The sequence below is a fragment of the Enhydra lutris genome, unplaced genomic scaffold (genome assembly GCF_002288905.1).
Source record: "Enhydra lutris kenyoni isolate GAN:26980312 unplaced genomic scaffold, ASM228890v2 scaffoldscaffold27, whole genome shotgun sequence".
NCBI classification, from domain to species: domain Eukaryota; kingdom Metazoa; phylum Chordata; class Mammalia; order Carnivora; family Mustelidae; genus Enhydra; species Enhydra lutris.
Window position 1 is genome coordinate 2,842,898 of NW_019154111.1, and position 19,156 is coordinate 2,862,053.

Sequence of the window (19,156 nt, forward strand, 5' to 3'; positions counted from 1 at the left end):
ACAGAGGACTTGAGGTGACATGAGAGGAGGGACTTACGTGAGGGTGTGAGGGGGGAGGGGAGTATTTGAGGTAAGCCCAGGCCCAGGCAGGGGCTGTATTGGACTACAGCAGTGACTTGTGTCTAAATTAGCTAGACTTGATTTCTGGAAACACTGAGTCTGTGTTTTCTATCCATTCTTATTTTTCACACCCCAAATTTATTTACTAGACTTCCTCCACAACTCCTGGCCTCAATATCTCTCTAGTTAGTCCTTTCTGTGACTAGCTCTTATTAATCAGAAGACATTGGAGAAGTACCTTATAATTTTTAAAAAGTAGAAAAAGAAGGCGGAGTGTTACAGAATAAAAGGGACTTAGAACACGTTACCAGATCTCTGGACTGTGCTTAGATCATGATTCAAACAGCCAGCTGTAAAACCTTTTGGGGACAGTTGGTATCATTTGAATATGGGCTTGGTATTAATTTATATTCAGGCTTCATTATTACTTTTGTTAGGCGAGATAATGGCATGGTGTTTATGTTCTTTTTTAAATAGACTTTATCAGTTAGAGATGTATACCAAAGTATTTCTGGGTAAAATGTTAGGATAAGGGATTTGCTTTTAAAGTATTCTAAGAAGAATGGCAGTAGGGGGATAGGGTGTAGGTATAACCGTGTTGATTAAATATTAATCATTCTTGAAGCTAAGTGATGGGTAATGGGGCTTCATATTCTTTTTTCTACTCTTTGTATAAGTTTAAAATTTTCTGTAATGAGAAGTTTAAAATGCCAAATATAAAATTACCATGTACTTATTGTAGAAGACTGAAAAAAAGAGAAAAGCTCAAGAAAATAAAAAGAACATGATCCCACCAGCCAGACATATCTGCTATTAACATTTATATCCTTCTAGTCTTTTTTCCCATATGTAAATAAATACGTATACAATAAAAAAATACAAGGTCATTCAATATCTAAAATGCCTGAGCTGATATGGTAACCTTTCCATGAATATCATGCATAATAGTTCTCAGCATCATGGTGGTTCCAAGCATTTCCGTGTATAGATGTCTCATGATTTATTTAACTATATCACTGCCATTGGGCTTTTAGGTTGTTTCTTAAAAAAAAAAAAAAAAAAAAGATTTTATTTGAGAGGGAGAGAGAAATAGCAGAGATAGCGAGACAGAGCATGGGCGGGAAGGAGAGGGAGAAGCAGACTCCCCACGGAGCAGGGAGCCCAACATGGGGCTCGGTCCCAGAACCCTGGGATCATGATCTGAGCTGAAGGCAGCTGCTTCACCGACTGAGCCACCCAGCTGCCCCTTTTCAGTTATTTCTTATATTTTGCCCCTGGAAACATGAGCACCACTGTAGGTAAATGATTGTTCATATCCAGATACAGTCGTTTGAGCCACACTCCTAGAGATGGAGTCACGGGGTCAGACAGTACATGCAGTGTACAATGTGATCCAGATTGCAAGTGCCCCTCCAGGGAGGTGGTACCTTTTGTACCTACCCCAGCAGTAAAAGGGATGCCTGTCTTTCTGTACTTGCGAATCCAGAAGACAGACGGGCTCAGACCGGGAGCGAATGCACAGAGCGATGCAGGGTAGCCGTCCCACAGAGGCATCTCTGGCTCTGACATTGGATGCATCATCACCGGGGCGTGTAGGAGAAGGCAGGGTTAGCCGCAGTGGGCGTCCGCGTGGTCACAGGAGCTTATGTTCTGTCCGTGAAGAGGCTTGGGCTTAAGGAGAGCCCCATGTCTATGGCCCTGCAGGGAGCTCTCCATCTGGCCGGGATGCCTGCCTGAGGCTTCAGATCAGTTAGCATATACCATGCGCCTTGTTCTCTAGTGTACGAGGTCCCATCTCTTGGACTCTCTGCATAGATGGCTCAGCCTGCATTTTGGCGTGGTACTTCCTTGTCTAGGCATCCGTAGAGACAAGATCACCCGGAAGGTCCCCTTTTGCCCATCTCTGAAGCTCAACACACCTCCCAGCTCTCAACCTTGCTTCAGTACCTTTCGGGTTATCTTGGTATGGCGGCTCACTCATCAGTGTTGTCTGTTGCAAAATCTCCAGTGGGTTTACATTTCGCAGCTTTCGTACAACAGTTATAACGTTGACCTGGAACTGCCAGTTCTGTTTATGCCCATGCTCATATGCGGTCGTCCATACCAGTGCCTTGTTCCGCTCCACCCGTCAGAGATCTCTGAGACTGTCCGAGGACAGGCTCCGGAAACTAGCTTTCTAAGGTTCTCTAATGTAGTGAGCTTTTCTTTAGAAAGCCGGTTCAAGTATAGCATTGTTTTTATTTTTAAAGATTTTATTTATTTATTTGACAGAGATCACAAGTAGGCAGGGAGGCAGGCAGAGAGAGGAGGAAGGGAAGCAGGCTTCCTGCTGAGCAGAGAGCCCAATGGGGGGCTCCATCCCAGGACCTGGGATCATGACCTGAGCCGAAGGCAGAGGCTTAACCCACTGAGCCACCCAGGCATCCCCAAGTATAGCATTTTAAGGTAGTCAAACAGAAAAGACCATCAATCGGGCATCCAATCCACAACCTAGGAAATAGAGTGTCACTGAAATTACCCTGGATACAGCCCCCCTTTAGTGCAGAAAACAGTGTATTGAAAATACAGTGAACTGATTCTCCCTGTTCCTTTAGGGAAATTACATCCTAGTGAAAACACCTTTGAACTTAATCATCTTTGCGTTCTTTTGTGTTAAGCAAATTTTTTTCACTTGGACACACATCCTTAAAGGGTATCTGGAATCTGCCATTGTCTCAGAATGAAACAGAGCTGAGGCACCGTGGGTTTCCCAGGGAGCACATGAGTAAGAGTGAAAGAAAGGGTTATAAGCCCCCACCTCCCATCGGCAGGCATTGTTAGGTCACGGGATTGACTTCTTGTGCAAAGCTTAGAATGGAATGTATAGGAACCCCCAAATTAGAGAGCCTTTCCCCCAACACACCCCAGAGGAACTTACCTGAGCGGGAAGTTTCTAAAATGTAGTTGATGTTGATTTTTTTTTTTTCTTTTTTAAACGTGAATTTGTCCCAAGACCTCCTCCAGGGGCTTGGCCTGACTCTCCCCTCTTTACCCTTTACCCTTTACCCTGTGTGTCGGGCCCTCATCATGTGCCCGGCCACATGTTGCGGGGTAGCTGGGGAGGAAGGAGCCGCGCGTCGTGAGTGACCAAAGTGGGGCATGAACTGCGTGAGGTGTTCTTTCCGCTTCATTTTCCCCTCCAAGGCTCTTGAAGAGGTACTGGTATCTCTGTCCGAAGGTGAGTGGGGAAACAGCGGGTTTTGAACAGTGTGGTAACTTGCCTGAGATCTCACCGTATGGGGTGGCGGCATCGCCTTGGCGTCGGGAGCCGGGGGCTCCTCTGGAGAGGAGGCCGTTCGAGGGCAGCTGGCTCCCAGCTGCACTGTGAGAATCTTGATCCTGAGCAGTTTATGCCCAAGTTTGGGGTCGACCGACAGCGACGAATTGGGGCGCTTGCCTAGTGTGTCATGGTCATTGTCGTCCCACCGTTCCAATCCCACCGTGACTGACTGTTTTGACTCTTGATTGTTGCAACATGATGGGAGCTGTAGGGCACCAGGAAAATAGGACTAAAAGGGTTGTAATGCCTTGTATTCCTCCCTGTGTTTGTTTCCTAAGGCTGGGCTAACAAGGTACCCCAAAGTGCGGGCTTTAAAGCGGCAGGAATCCTCTCATGTTCTGGAGGCAGGAAGCCTGAAATCAGGGCGTCGGTAGGGTTGGCTCCTTCTGTGGCCGTGAGGGAGAATCTGCTCCTTGTCTCTCTCCTGGCTTCGGGTGGTCTGCTGGTGATCTCTGGTGGTCCTCACTCCTGACCTCTGCCTCTGTCTTCATGTGGTGGTCTCATGTGTATCTCAGTGTGTCCAGATTGCCCCCTTTTGATAAGGTCATTGGTCCTTTGGACTAGGATCCACTCCGGTGACTTCACTTTAACTTGATTATTTCTGTAAAGACTCTGTCTCCAAAGACGGTGCTCTTTGGTACTGAGAGTTAGGGATCCAGCAGATCTTTTTTCTGGAGGAGAGTGGATAGGGACAAATCACCCCTGAGCACCCCCTTTCAACATGGCAACCACAGAGTACCCACAATGCTCCTGTGCTTGACCCTGAGCACCCCCATTCAACATGGCGCCACAGAGTACCCACAATGCTCCTGTGCTTGACCCTGAGCACCCCCATTCAACATGACGCCACAGAGTACCCACAATGCTCCTATGCGTCACTTGAAGGCAGGATTCACCATTGTCCAGATGCCCCAGGGATTCAATGTGGCTTTCTTGGTTTGGGGGACAGTTGACAGGGCTCCCCTCAGCCCAGTCTCTGCAGGCCCGAGCAGTTGGGGTGGGAAAATACGAGATTCTGCATTTTTTATTATTTAATTACTTGATGCAGAAAATATGAGGCCTGGTGACATCCAGTAATGATCGTTTTCCCTGGAGACACTGAGGGGTCAGCTTCTTCTGAGTCTTCTATAACAAAGCAAACAAGCATGGTTTCTCGACAGCGAGCGGCTTTAAGCTGGGGATTTCGGGTCTTACCAGCTGTCCCTGTCTCCGTGTTCTCCGGGAAGAGCCACACGTCCGTGAGCACACCTTGCCCTAGAACCATGGACGGTAGTCACAGTGTGTTCCTTCTGTGAGTTTCCCTCAAGGAGGAGAATGTGATCGAAGGCGTCAGGGAGAATCAGACCCCACATTCGAGCTTTCTGTAAGGATCTTCTGTAACCAAAGTAGGCATCCGAGGCAACCTCAGAATGGGGGTCTTTACGGTTTATCGCTTTGTCCTTAAGCGTTCTAGCTGGTGGGACGAGGGGAGTGAGTGGCAAACACTGGGGCCGGAGCTGTTCTCACTGTGCGTGTGTTTGCAGACACCAGCTGGAGACGCCGGGTCATTACTCCCATCTGGCTGCGTTCTACGAGGACAAGAAAGGGGTGCTCCACGCCGGGCCGGGGAGAGGCGGCAGCCTGCCCCCAGTCTACTGGCTGCCTTCCATCCACCGATACATGTACCCCGAGATGAAGGTAGGGCTAGCCGTGCGCTCACACGGTCCTGGACTTGTGTCTGCTACCATGGTTGTTGTTGTTGTTATTTTTTAAATTCATAAGGAATTTATGTCTGGGACCTATGCCCAAAGTCTGGTTTTGATGGGTTTCTGACCTAAGCATTTGGGTTCTTTTAAAACACAAGGCAACAGTACGCTTTAGACACGGCTGTCACCATGGAGCAAAGCCACGTGGGAGGCTAGGCCAGTCGTGGCCGAGTCCTGGGGGGGGGGGGGGGGGGGGGGCCACAGAGTACCCACAATGCTCCTGTGCTTGACCCTGAGCACCCCCATTCAACATGGCGCCACAGAGTACCCACAATGCTCCTGTGCTTGACCCTGAGCACCCCCATTCAACATGACGCCACAGAGTACCCACAATGCTCCTATGCGTCACTTGAAGGCAGGATTCACCATTGTCCAGATGCCCCAGGGATTCAATGTGGCTTTCTTGGTTTGGGGGACAGTTGACAGGGCTCCCCTCAGCCCAGTCTCTGCAGGCCCGAGCAGTTGGGGTGGGAAAATACGAGATTCTGCATTTTTTATTATTTAATTACTTGATGCAGAAAATATGAGGCCTGGTGACATCCAGTAATGATCGTTTTCCCTGGAGACACTGAGGGGTCAGCTTCTTCTGAGTCTTCTATAACAAAGCAAACAAGCATGGTTTCTCGACAGCGAGCGGCTTTAAGCTGGGGATTTCGGGTCTTACCAGCTGTCCCTGTCTCCGTGTTCTCCGGGAAGAGCCACACGTCCGTGAGCACACCTTGCCCTAGAACCATGGACGGTAGTCACAGTGTGTTCCTTCTGTGAGTTTCCCTCAAGGAGGAGAATGTGATCGAAGGCGTCAGGGAGAATCAGACCCCACATTCGAGCTTTCTGTAAGGATCTTCTGTAACCAAAGTAGGCATCCGAGGCAACCTCAGAATGGGGGTCTTTACGGTTTATCGCTTTGTCCTTAAGCGTTCTAGCTGGTGGGACGAGGGGAGTGAGTGGCAAACACTGGGGCCGGAGCTGTTCTCACTGTGCGTGTGTTTGCAGACACCAGCTGGAGACGCCGGGTCATTACTCCCATCTGGCTGCGTTCTACGAGGACAAGAAAGGGGTGCTCCACGCCGGGCCGGGGAGAGGCGGCAGCCTGCCCCCAGTCTACTGGCTGCCTTCCATCCACCGATACATGTACCCCGAGATGAAGGTAGGGCTAGCCGTGCGCTCACACGGTCCTGGACTTGTGTCTGCTACCATGGTTGTTGTTGTTGTTATTTTTTAAATTCATAAGGAATTTATGTCTGGGACCTATGCCCAAAGTCTGGTTTTGATGGGTTTCTGACCTAAGCATTTGGGTTCTTTTAAAACACAAGGCAACAGTACGCTTTAGACACGGCTGTCACCATGGAGCAAAGCCACGTGGGAGGCTAGGCCAGTCGTGGCCGAGTCCTGGGGGGGGGGGGGGGGGGGGGGGGGTTGGGTTGGGGGTGGGGGGGGGGGTGTGGAAGAGGGGAAGGGGCCTTTGATCCTGGTATTGGCTGAGATCATTTAAAACCAGACCCTTGAACTGAAAAGATGAAAGAAGAAGAACATGGTGAACAGATGTCCTGTTCTGTGGTTACCGTCTTCCTGCTGCTGCCTTATCACATTTTGTTCCAAAGTCCTTTGCCTGGGTGCCGGAATGTGTTCCTTCACAGTTCACAGCCTGAGGTGTTGGGAGGCTGCAGAGATGAGTAGGAACGTGAAGCTCCTTCTCCCTCCCCTGCAGGTGGTCACAAGCTAAGTCAGGGGAAACAGAGCTCCCTGGTGGGGATTCTGTGCCGGGGTTTGAGGGAAAACTCCAGCATCTTCGAAGAGGAGTTGGTCCCTGAAGTACTTGGCTGGGTGAGAAGGAAGGGATGCAGATTCCAGACCGAGGGGAGGCTCCTGGGAGCCATGGTCTGTGGCGCTCTCAGAACGTTGGCATTCTGCCAGTATTTGTCTACACCTGATGCAGCATCTTTTCAAAAAATTTTTGTTTATTTATTTATTTTTAAAGATTTTATTTATTTATTTGACAGAGATCCCTAGTAGGCAGAGAGGCAGACAGAGAGAGAGGGGGAAGCAGGCTCCCCACTGAGCAGAGAGCCCAAAGCTGGGCTCAATCCCAGGACCCTGAGATCATGACCCGAGCCAAAGGCAGAGGCTTAACCCACTGAGCCACCCAGGCACCCTCCAAGATATTTTAATACAGAGAATCCATAATATAGGCACTGGAAGGCTGAAAGAGCAAAAAGGGGGCAAGGGAATCTAGATATTTGTATTTATAGATAGCTCCCACCTTCTGTTAACTACCCCAATGTTAATGGTTTGAATTAATACATATTTACTATCTCACGGTTTCTGTGAGCCAGGAATTCAGGCATGTTTTGGCTGGGTCCTCTGCTTTGTGGTCTCCCATGAGACCATAGTCAAGGTTTCAGCCAGGGGTAGGGTCTTGTCCGAAGGCTTGACTGGGAAGTATCCACTTCCGAGCTTACGCGGTTGTTGGAGGATTGGTTTCCTTGAGGGCTAGTGGACTGAGGCCTTCAGTACGGCTGCCTCTGTGTTGTCCTTAGTCCATAGCAGGTAGGTCTCTCCAACGTGGTGGCTTGGTTCATCAAAGTCAGCAAGCACAAAAGTCTCCTAGCAAGGGGGAAATCAAAATCCTTTGTAACCTAACTGGAAGTGACAAGCCCTCAAAGTCGCCATCTTCTGTTGGTTAAAGCAAGTTGCTCGGGAGAGAGGATTACATAAGGCTGTAAATACCAAGAGGTGGGGATCACTGAGGGCCCTCTTAGAGGCTGCCTGCTGTGTGTACCCTCCCAAGGCTGGGATAGCAGAGGCCAGGATGACATTATCAAAACTACAGGGGCTTGAGGAAGGGCCCTACACAGCCTGTGCTCAGGTGTCTTAGGCTCTCTGCACCTGCTGATGCAGGACCCTCGAGGGTGGGGGGAGCTGAGGGGGGATGTGGCTTGGCTGCAGCTGCTGGGAGAAGCTGGAGGCCAGAATCAGAGATGACTTCTGCTGCTGGCGGAATACTAGCAGGAGTGAGACACTGAAGAGAGCTCCTTCTCCCTTCCAGCCAGTCATTTCATCCCAGGGGAGGAATATAACAGGAAGACGGCTGCCACGGGAGTCCAGGGAATGTCGCTTAAAGAGTTCCCTGCACCACAGTGTGCCCTGAGAGGCAATAATTAAGAAATGTTCCTTAAGGGTCATTAGGCAATTCTGGGTCTGTATTGACTGAACCCTGATCTGGTCCTCGCCGCTTCTAACTCTGACCCACTTTTTCCTTCTCAAATTGCCGCTGGGCTATCTCAAACCCACAGGGAGGTGACCAGCATCTGACATGGGTGTCCCCGGATTCCTCCTCCCCATAGGCCATGAAGGAGGGATAGCAGGAAGAGAAAGGAAAATCGCCTTCTGCTTTGGCTCCATTGAGGGCAGCTCATGAGCACACATGTCAAACGCTGCTTCCTGCAGGGGCAAGGGTACTGGGGTAGGTCGCAGATGGAAATGTGAGTGATCTTTTTACAAAACAATTTGTAAGTACTTATTAAAAATACCTGTACCCTTCGCTTTGGCAGTCCCGCTCCTTAGGATTTTTCCTGTATTTATAAACCACCAGAATACAGTGATGTCCCTCTAAGCGTGTTGAAGTCAGCAGTGTAGAGAGTGGTGGAAAGTGAGAATGCCCCATATATTAGACAGCCTGCATAAATAATGAATTAGGGCATACATCGTTGATGTGGAGGGTCTACCAGGAAGTGTTTTTGGGTGAGAACAGCAAAGTGCAGAAAGCTATATGTGATACAATCACGTGCTTTTGTACAGTAATCACAGCTTCAGGTATGGGCATCCATATTACACACACACATCGGCGTGGGACAGGGCTTCAGTATGCACTAGGTTACTAATACATATATTACCCGGGGGTGAGATAAGATATGGAGGGACGGTGTGGATAAGTATAAAAAAGGAAAGGACCAGGAGAAAAATGACAGCACTTGAAACAATGACATATATATGACCAGTGGTCCTTTATGGAATATCGCATGTATGTACATATAAAGAAATGTCTCTAGAAGCTTTCTCTTGAAACATATTTTGTAGTGACAAGTTAAAAAACATAAATATGTAGTTCAGTGAATTTTTACAGTGTGAACACCCCTATGAAGAAAGGTTTACAGTAAGCGTTTAAAGTTGGAGTCAGATCTGGGACGGTTGCAGAGACAAAAATCACTGGCAAGGGAGGAAGGAAGGCTCGAGGCCTCTCTGATGGGTCCGGCAGTGCCTGGTAGACGTCCCGCCTTGGGAGGTGGGGAAGTGGGGGAGAGCGTAGGGACTGCGCCCCAGAACCAGATGGAGTCCCTGGGCGGCGGGTACGGGGTGGAGGGGAGGCGAGGGATGGAGACAGCCCACGGGGTCACCGGCCACAGCCGGGAGTGGAGAGAGCCTGGAGTACAGGCCTTGGCAGGCCGGAGGGAAAATGTGAAGGCGGGAGCTGTGTGAGGCAGGAGACGAGTTTCCTATAAAAGCAACAGCAAAATGAGGCCCAGACCAGGGAAACAGATTTAGGCGAAAGCAGGAGAAACGTCCCTTGACGTAACCCTTTCCCTCATTGCCTGGGCCCAGCCCCGGCCCCGCACCTCAGCTATTAGAAGTTCCCAGGAAGTAACGTGTTGTCTGTCGTCTCCGGGCCTTTGCACGCACTAGCCCCTCTACTGAGAACACTGTTGGTCCAGCTCCTCCTCCATGTTCAAGCTGAGACACACCTGTCTCTCTGAGAATCGGGTCGGGTGCCTCCTGTGAGCTCCCGCAGCCCCTGCCCGCTTCCATCTGCTCTCAGACTCAGATTGGATCGCAGGTGCACCTGCTTCTGCCTGTAGTTCCTACACTACATGGGGGGCCAGGGCTGGGCCTTTCCAAGGTTCATTGTCCGACTGAGCCTACTTCGCACAGTTAGCGCAAAGTTAGCATGTGAGAAACATTTCTTGTCCGAGTGCATCTGTGTGTGCATCCGTGAATGGATGAGTAAGTGAGACCAGAATTAAGGACTGATCATTTATTCTGGGATCCTAGGGCCCAGGACATGTTCAGGCAAAACACTGCTGGGCCTTCATACAGAGGAGGAGCATGCCGGGGCTTGAGGATCACCTGAGGGGAGGCTGGGAGGGGCCTGGAGGGGCGTGGGCTCCTGTTCCTGTCCCGTTGCCTGCGTAATTTTGTGAAAGATTGGGGTTGGAGCAATCTGACCAGACCTGGTGGTTCGGGGCCTCTCCTGCTGGAGATCTGGGAGAGGCGTAGCACAGGGGCGGGACAGGGACCCTCAGCGGAGGGCAGCCTTTCTGCCAGTGGGGGGCAAATGAAAGGCGCAGGTGTGGGGACGATGCTGTCCCAGGAGAGGGTGGCTCATGCGGTGGGTCCCCAGGGCTACCAGCCAGCAAGCCCAGCTCTGGTCTCTGCGTGGGCGCAGCTCCTCAGACGTCCTCAGACGTCCTCTCGCCAGCGCCCCCAGTGGGTGGTGGGCGCTATTGCTTCTGACACAAGCGTGGAAGTGACCTTCCAAAAGCCCTGCTGAGGGACAGAGCCCGAGGATTTCCTGTTTCATCAGCGCCTCCGTGCTGAGCATTTCATGTGGTTTTTTTCTCAGATGGTCCTGACAGCCATGGGAGGGACGGGATTTCACAGATCAGGAGAGTGAGCAGGAAATGTTGGCTAACTTCCCCCAGGCCTCCCATCAGTAAATGGCAGAGCTGGGATTGGAATTCAGCTTTTCTGGGGTCAGAGCTCCTGGGGACTTCCTGGCCCAGGGCTCCTAGAAGCAGCCCTCGGCGGCGACAGGCTCCTTGCACTTGGCAGGAAGGAAGAGGCTGGACCCCACGTGCAGCGTTATTGAGCACGGAGGCCCTTGAGGTCCTCTACCTGTAACCTGCACACTCACTTCCCACAGTAGCACGCCCGTATACATGGGGAGCTCATCACCTCACCCCTTCCAGGGCTCAGTAATGGTTTTGAGTTGAATGTTCTCTTTGAGGCTGTACCATTGATTCAGAAACTTTTCTTCCTGACCTTTCAAAAATTACGTTCATCTTTTTTCTTGTGCGACCCCTCTCCTGAGTAAAGTACTTCATGATGCCGAAACTCAGACCTCATTTCATTGTATCAAGGGAGCCGTTGGAGGATCGAAATCTCGTCTGAAAGTGAGGCTCTAAAGTGAATAATACCATTTTGTGTGGAAGTAGCCATCCCTCGATGCCTCTGTTGGTTGTTCTCTGGAATTTGTGGGGGGCGGGAGGTAGGTGTTTAGCGCACAGCTGTACTGAGTCATTTTTCACATCTTGAATGGCTTGTCTCTTCCTCTATTTTTTTTTTTTTTTCAGATCACGCACCCAGCTGGCTGCATGTCTCAGTTTATCAAGTTCTTTGGAGAACAGATCCTCATCCTTTGGAAATTCGCCTTACTTCGAAAACGCATTTTGATATTTTCTCCCCCTCCTGTGGGTGTCGTGTGCTACAGAGGTAACTAGAAGCCAGCGTTCGGTTTTCTAGAGCAGAAACCGCCTGAGTCTTCGCATTGTTGACCAAGTTCAGAAGTTTGGGGTGTCCCAGGGGGTCCCAGTTTTCCAGCATGGGAATATCAGGGTTGGCCTTGTGTTCTAGAATGGGCTCTGGTGGCAGAGCAGAAGTTGGGTTGGGCGATGCATCCATAGTCCGGTGGGAGAGAATAGATGTGAGAGAAGGTGGACTCTGATACGTTGAGGAGGTAAACCTGGCAGATGTTGGTGCGTGATGTGGGTCATACGGTTCTGATGTGTGTGAGGTAATGGAGGAAGGGTCCAGGATGACAAGGATGGTGGGGCCACCAGATGGGGGCCCAGGAGGAGGAGAGGGGGTGGGGTGGTAGCCTTGGCCTTGTACACGAGGAGGACACCAGGCACCGGTGCGGTCGGGTCAGGACCTGGGGGGAAAGTTAGGCTGGAGAAAGAGATTTGACAGTGGCACACAGTGCCGGTGTGACCACAGGATGGATGGTGTCCCTCGGGGAGAGCCAGATGAGGGGAGGTGATGTAGGCACAGGAGGTGAAGCAACACACGCGGACGACAAAGGTGACTGAGCTGGGGCTCAGTCAGGGAGGGAACCAGGAGATGGGGTTACCACAGCCAGGAGTTACGAGGAAGGGGAGGGTCAACGGCACCAGACCGTAAGCAAGACCTCGTGATGGAAGACTGGAAACCATCTGTTGGCTGTGTGAGGCCTCCTTGGTGTCCCTTGAGATCACATTCCGCTGTGGGACCGGAAAGGCTGGCGCCCCTGCCCAAACCCCTCAGAATGCCAGAGCTCCACGGTGACTCCGGTTCTAGGACAGGCTGACTGCTCGGAGGGGGCGGCCAGCGGGCTGCGAGGGAGGAGGGACACACTCTTCCTCTCTCCCCTCCCCGTCCCACCTCTCTCCCCTCCCCGTCCCACAGTGTACTGCTGCTGCTGTCTGGCCAACGTCTCCCTGCCTGGCATCGGGGGCACCATTCCCGAGTCCAAGCCTTTCTTCTATGTGAACGTGGCTGACATCGAGAGCCTGGAGGTAGAGGTGTCCTATGTGGCCTGTGAGTACGGGGCCCTCCCCGCGTCCTGCCCACACGTCCTCCGCCCGAATCCCTCCGGCAGCCCCGCTGGAAGCCGGGCTCCGGCCCTCCGGCTCCCCGGGGGGGGCCTCCTCCTCGCAGAAGCGGGGCTCCCGGACCCCTCCTTTCCTCAGTGGGGCCGGGCGGGTGCGTTTCGGGGACAGTCTCCAGGTTCCCAGACCCCGAACTCGGATGTCGCAGGCACCACGGAGAAGATTTTCGAGGAGAAGCGGGAGCTGTACGACGTCTACGTGGACAACCAGAACGTGAAGACGCACCACGACCACCTGCAGCCCTTGCTGAAGATCAACAGCGCCGACCGCGAGAAGTACCGGCGGCTCAACGAGCAGAGGTGAGGGGGCGGGGGGGGGGGGGGGGGGGGGGGGCCGGCCCGTGCCCTGCCAGAGGGGGCCCCGGGGTCTGTCTGTGAGGCCCGTGCTGCCCGCCGGTCCCCCGTGCTGCGTCGGGGTGGCACGTACCCGTGGGGTGACTTCTTTCCGGTGGGCCTCGGACCCCGGGGGACCCCAGGGACAGCACCAGCCTGGAATGAGCCCCCAGGGAGCCCGGTGTTGCCAACGTGCTTATGCGTCCTCTCGCCTAATTCTCAGACTTTGGTTCTGTGCCGTGAGTGGCCTCGTGCGGTGTCAGTGGCGAGATCTGTAATATCGTCCCCATCATCCCTGTTCGGGGGCGTTTAAGGAACATGGTGGCTTACCTGAGATCACATGGGGCCGCAACTGGCCCCGCACCCCAGGGGTTGGACTCCAAGCCCCGTTGATTCCTTTCCTGTCCGTCTTCCACAGCTTTGGGGCCCGGGGCTGGGGCTGCCCTTCCTGGGGGGGCGGGGGGGGGGTGGCCCATGCAGGGGCCTGACCGGGGACCTGCCTGATGTCATGGGTCCTGCAACAGCATCGGAGTGTGATGGTGGCCTCCTTCCCTCCCCACAGGCAGATGCTGCTGTACTCCCAGGAGGTGGAGGAAGACTATAACCCTTGTGAGGAGGACCTCTTTGTGCTGTAAGTCAGCCCTACGCGTGTGGGGTTTTCCTGAGGATTCCGCAGCACCCACCGCTTTGGGCCTCGACCCTTCCCCTGTCACCCTGCGCAGCCCAGGCACGTCCTTTGTTGCTGCCAGGTGCGCTGGGTGCTGGGCTCCGTATGGAGTCCGCCGCGAGCCCTGAGATGCCATCAGGGGGACCCCCCAGAGAAGTTAAGGAGAGAAGCAGGGAAGTTCAGAGAAAATGGGAGTCCCAGTGTGTCTTTCCCGTGAGCATTCCCTGCGGATGTCCACTGCATAGACGCATCTGTCCTTCAGGACTCAGGGCTTCTCCTCCATCGCTTGTTTGAATAAAGCCATTCCTCACATTCAGTATTATGGGAGAATCAGAAATTGTGACTTTTGAACCCAATGAAAGCTCTTTCCCCTGTATGTGATGGTGGTTGGGGCAGGACCCATGGTCCGTACACCTCACGGCATTTGTCTCCTGTCTGAGCAGCTGTGGGAAGCAGGGATCAGGGAGGAGGACAGAACAGCGCTTGCAACAGAAGCCATTCTCCCTGGTCCCTGTTGGTCTTCCTTCCCTGTGTGCTGGGGTGGGGGCAAGAAGGGGCCCTTGCAGCTAGAACGGTGCCTGGCTTGGAGACCTTTTTTTTCTTTTAATTTTATTTATTTATTTGAGAGAAAGAGTGAGAGAGTGCACAAGCAGGGGGAGCAGCAGGCAGAGGGAGAAGCAGGCTGCCCACCGAGCAGGGAGCCTGTTGTGGGGCTCGATCCCAGGACCCTGAGATCATGATCTGAGCCGAAGGCAGACATTCAACTGGCTGAGCCACCCAGGAGCCCCATGGCTTGAAAAATTCTGATAAAGTGTACTTCCCAATCCTCCCATGATGTTGACATGTAACAGTGTATGGAATTGAGCAAAGAGCCCACAGTGTTGTCAAGGTGTGACACGTTCTGCTACATCTGAAATTCCTGAGAGTTGAAAGTCGCTTTGGGCCTGAGGAGCCTTTGCCGAGCCTGAGACCCCTGTGAAACACAGCTAAAAAGTCAGGACAGTGAATGCCTTTTCTGCATATGACTTGTATATTTATGTAGTACCACAAACCCATGACATTCAAATCGTGTTCTGTGTATAATCCCACCACCACTGGCAGCAGCAGGAAAAAAAAAAACAAAAAACGAATCAAACGAAAACAAATACAGGGAGCCATGGTGGTATTGGTGCCTATCAATGTCCCCGTCAATGTCCCTGGTGCCTTCTGTGTCCCTGTCACCCCTGTCTCCCAGCTTTGCTGGCTGTGAGACCTCCCTGGGCCTGCCCCGGCTCCTGAGCCCCAGCTCTGCCCGGCATGCTCTGTGGGGTCTCAGGCCCCCAGTGGCTCAGGCTGGGGGCTGGACCGGTTCAGGGCCCTGCTCTGTTACCACCGCGGCTCACCCCTGCTGCTGGCTCCAGTGGCCTGTCCCCGAGGCTTTGAAGATGAATTTTAGTTTCTCACGTTCTGTCTAGACCACAGAGCTGCATCATCAGTGGGTTTGGGATTTTGTTTTTTCTTTCTCCTCCCCTTATGACTAGGAGGCAAAGGAAACAGAGTACGGGAACGCAATACAGCATCTGTAGGAACCTTCCACAGGAAAGTTGGGTTTTGGCAGTCGGGCCATCACTGGTTCAAAGACTTTGCCAATCATACTGTGGTTAGTGTCCATGGTTTCTTTGCTAAACCTTGTGTCAACCCTGGAACTTTGATCCTATTTCCTTATTTTCAGGACTATTTCTGAGTTTGAAACCATTTAAAAGGATCTTAAAGCCATGTAGTCCCAGTTCCTCATGTGGGGATTATTGGGTGACTTGTTTTGTTTTGGCTTTTCTGCCCTCCCTTCCCTGTGTCTTCTCTGGCGAATGCAGGTTTTTCTTAGAGCAAAACAACCGGATATTTCAGACTTTGCTGGAGGTGTCCGCCAGTCAAGATAAAACTCTGACCGCTGAGCATGCCCGCGGCATGGGTCTAGACCCCCAGGGAGACCGGAGCTTTCTGATGGACCTGCTGGAGGCCTACGGCATTGACGTCATGTTGGTCATCGACAACCCCTGTTGCCCATAGGAAGAGTGAGCCAAGGCTGGTGAGCCTCCCTCATGTGGGGATTTCACAACGGGCCCCAGAAGACCTCATTTTTTATTAAGTTGACACAAAGGATTATGGTTTCTACTTTCCAACAAATGTGATTTTTGCAGTCTCCTTTCTTCGCTTCCTCCCTAGTGGTAAGACGAGACCATCTTGGTTTTATGTCCTGCTTTGGTAAGATGCCGGGATCCACCACTTTCTCCCAGAGCAGAGTCTCTCATCTCCTTGTTGAGTGACTTTGAGGGGATGTGGTGAAGGCCGTCTGTCACCAGGAGTGGGCCGAGCTCTGGAAACACTGGGGGGAGGACTATTCAGAAAGTCTCTGTGGTTTTCATCCCTTGAGGTACTGGAGAATGAGAGCGCTGTCCCCGGACAGCTGTGGACGTGCATCTCCTGGAGGTGGAAGCTAGACCTCATGACCCTTCACAGTTTTTCTCCATTCCGGGAGTCCAGTGTTAGGATCAAATCCCTTTCCCTGTTCACTGGGGCAGATCTGAGTCTTGTCTGTTCATGTGAGTAGAGATCTCAAAGAGGAACAAAAGGATGTTTCTGTCATTAAGGAGGAGCTTCTCTAAGGACAGAATGACAGGAAGAGGTTTTCTACCAGCCAGCTGGAAAGTAAAGTTGTAGAATGAAGCCTGAAGCTTTCCGCAGAGTAAATTGGTGGTGGCCACTCCATGCGGTACTCCTCCTTTCCCCGAGTCCCCCTCTAGGGACATCCCTAAACTCCCCTCTAGGGATGGCCCTGGAGCTTACAAGCAAATTCATTATACAATGTAGTTTCTCTGAAGGGCTAACTATCCTTTTGGGGTAATTTAGGTATTTTTCAAGGGTACTGTTTGTTGCCAGGAAAGGCAGAGCAGTTGGGGTTCAAACAGGATAGAGAAGACGTTTCTCCATCTGAGAGTTCTCTGGACACATCATAGCAGAGCCTCTAGATCAAAACAGAGATTGACTGGATTCTGTAATCAAACAAGGATCTGAGCTGGTCACTCCAACTTTGGAGCAAGACTTTGTACCAGTTTGGAGCCCCTCACAAATTTCTCTTCCGTGGAGATGACATTCCTTGAGCTAAGTATTTGGGGCCAGAGACTACACATGTGTCAAGAATGAATTTGACAGTGCCTTCACCTGGGGAAGTGGTTGGAACCCCTGAGTGTCCGTGGTGAGTTCACCTGCATTCCCCTGACATGTTTTGGTCTGAAGTGACTCCCCTCAGTCCCTGCCTCTTCTCTACCCAGGGATACCAGCTTCGAGGAGACAGTGGTTGTTTGAAGCCAGCTCTCATGGGTAGAATTTAGGTCTTTTTAGCCATAGGATTTTGACTTGGGCTTCTGGGTTGTTGGTGACAGTTTCTTCCCTTTCGCCCTTCTTGCCTGGCTGTGTCGTCGGCCTAGCCATCCACGTGTCCACGTCTGTGACCGGGTTCAAGCCAGGCTAATACACACAGCAGAGAAAGAACTTCCAAATGGATGGATCACACGTCTCATCTCAAGACTAGCTTTTTAGGGCTCATTGCTTTATTCAGAGACATTTTCACTGTAGCTCCTTGATACGGGACTCAAGACTAAAGAAATTCACGTGTACAAATGCAAATATGTACTGGTTAATCAAAGTAGCATCTTTTATGTAAATATATCAATAAGTTTGGGCGTTGAAGTGTGAACTGTGCAGCTAACACTCTTCTCTCCTCTGCAGTGTGGGTTTAGCCATCATTTCAGTAACGTACATGTTTACAAAAGCAGCTTTGCCACCTCTCTCCTTCAAGAGCAGCCTTCTCTTGTCTCTGGGAAGCAGCGGACTTTCTGACCTGCGTTGAGTAACGGTTACTTTTCGTGGTGTCTGAATGCTCAAGGTTTTCAAAGTTAGGGGGTGGTGTGTCAGAAGCAGGGCTAGGGGTGACAGGAAAGGTCGGGTTCTCTCAGTGGACGTGGGCCCTCTTTCTAGGGACCTGAGGGCTTTGTTGGAAGCCGTCTTTGAGCATGTCTGCGCCCATGCCCTCCTGCAGGCAGACACCTGTGTTTCTGTGGCTTTGTGACTTGATGCTCACCGGTGTTCATGTAAAGGTCATAAGGTGAAAATGAGGTTCTGGTATTTTCCTTTGAATGCTGGGTGGGGCTCTGGGCTCCTTGCAGCTCCACACCCTTCCAGGTGGCTGTGGGGCCTCTCTGTGCGGTCCCCTCACACTCACGCAGGGGGCAGGGTGGGCGCCGAGGGGAGTGCACAAGCAAGCCTGGGCCTAGCTGACCCCGAAACAGAACTCCCCACCCACCCTGTATCCCTTCTGGGAGGGAACGCAAGGATCCGCCCTTCCCTTGCAGCTTGCTCCGGGCCGGAAGTCCGGCGCCGCACCCGGCTGGCCGAGCAGCGCGCCCGAGCAGCGCGCCGGTGGTCACTGTTCCCATCCCCCGAGTGTCTCCTGCCTGGACTGTGATAGGAGCCTCTTGTTTCTGAGGTCACCTTTTGGCATTGTTCCTGACTCTGCTCCCTTCCCCCCGCCTTCTCCCCGCTTGTGCGGTTAGCAGCCCGCCCAGCGTCCTTTGCCGCCCACCGCTCTGCTAAGCGGGGAGCTGGGGGGGAGGTGCCCGGCGGGACCCCCTGTGGGGAAAGCAGGAGCTAGAAGCCACACGGACCCGCTTTTCTGCTTTTCTAATGTTGTTGAACAGTTTCCTTAAAACCCTTCTGCTTTTGTTGGGAAGACATGGTCAGCAGTCTTCTTTCCTGCCTCGTAGGTCCGTAAACTCTGGAGGGGCAGGGATTCCTGAAACAGGGCTGGAAGCCTAGGGAGGAGGAGCTTGACTCGTGATCGCCTTCTACTCTGCCAACGGTTGAACCCCAGCCCCCTCCCCCACCCCTACCCCCTCGGGCTTGGTCCTTCCGAGACCTTGAAACCTGATCCGATGCCATGCTGTGAGCCACGTGCTCACCTGGAGACACGGCTGACCTGAGACATCTGGGCTGCTGTCATTCCTGAGTCGAGTCCGACAAAAGCCGGGTGGCAAGATGCCTTATGGGGCCAGGAATCTGGGCTTAGGGTTTACTGATGTCTAGCAAAATGTGACAGAGGCCTCTTAAAGTGGGTTTTTTCCCAATTCTGCAGGCTTGGCAGGCAGATGGTAATATTCAGCCTTGGAGAACATGTCCAGTTGTGCTCTGGCTTAGGAGTCTCCTCAGGAGTCAGAAATGGTAGGATTTCTCTCTTACGAGAAACTAAAGTGTGTGCCAATTAGTTTAGCATCAGTGATGGCTCTAATCGGCGGGAAGCACTGCTGGGGCCTGGTGTGGATCTGTCCAGTCCTCCGTCGGGACAGCCGTGAACTAGAAGG

The 19,156-nt window shown here is 52.2% G+C and overlaps 1 protein-coding gene across 1 annotated transcript in view; it reads left to right on the top strand.

Moving 5' to 3' along the window:
- LOC111151944 (KIAA1147 ortholog) overlaps positions 1-18,682 on the top strand; it is a 42,136-nt gene extending 23,454 nt beyond the window's left edge. The window contains exons 4-9 of the mRNA XM_022510182.1: positions 4,903-5,056; positions 11,472-11,610; positions 12,562-12,693; positions 12,913-13,063; positions 13,659-13,727; positions 15,614-18,682. Of these exons, the coding sequence (XP_022365890.1) occupies positions 4,903-5,056; positions 11,472-11,610; positions 12,562-12,693; positions 12,913-13,063; positions 13,659-13,727; positions 15,614-15,809 (841 nt within the window). The 3' untranslated portion in view covers positions 15,810-18,682. The remainder of the gene's footprint in view (positions 1-4,902; positions 5,057-11,471; positions 11,611-12,561; positions 12,694-12,912; positions 13,064-13,658; positions 13,728-15,613) is intronic.
- The last annotated feature ends 474 nt before the right edge of the window (positions 18,683-19,156 follow it).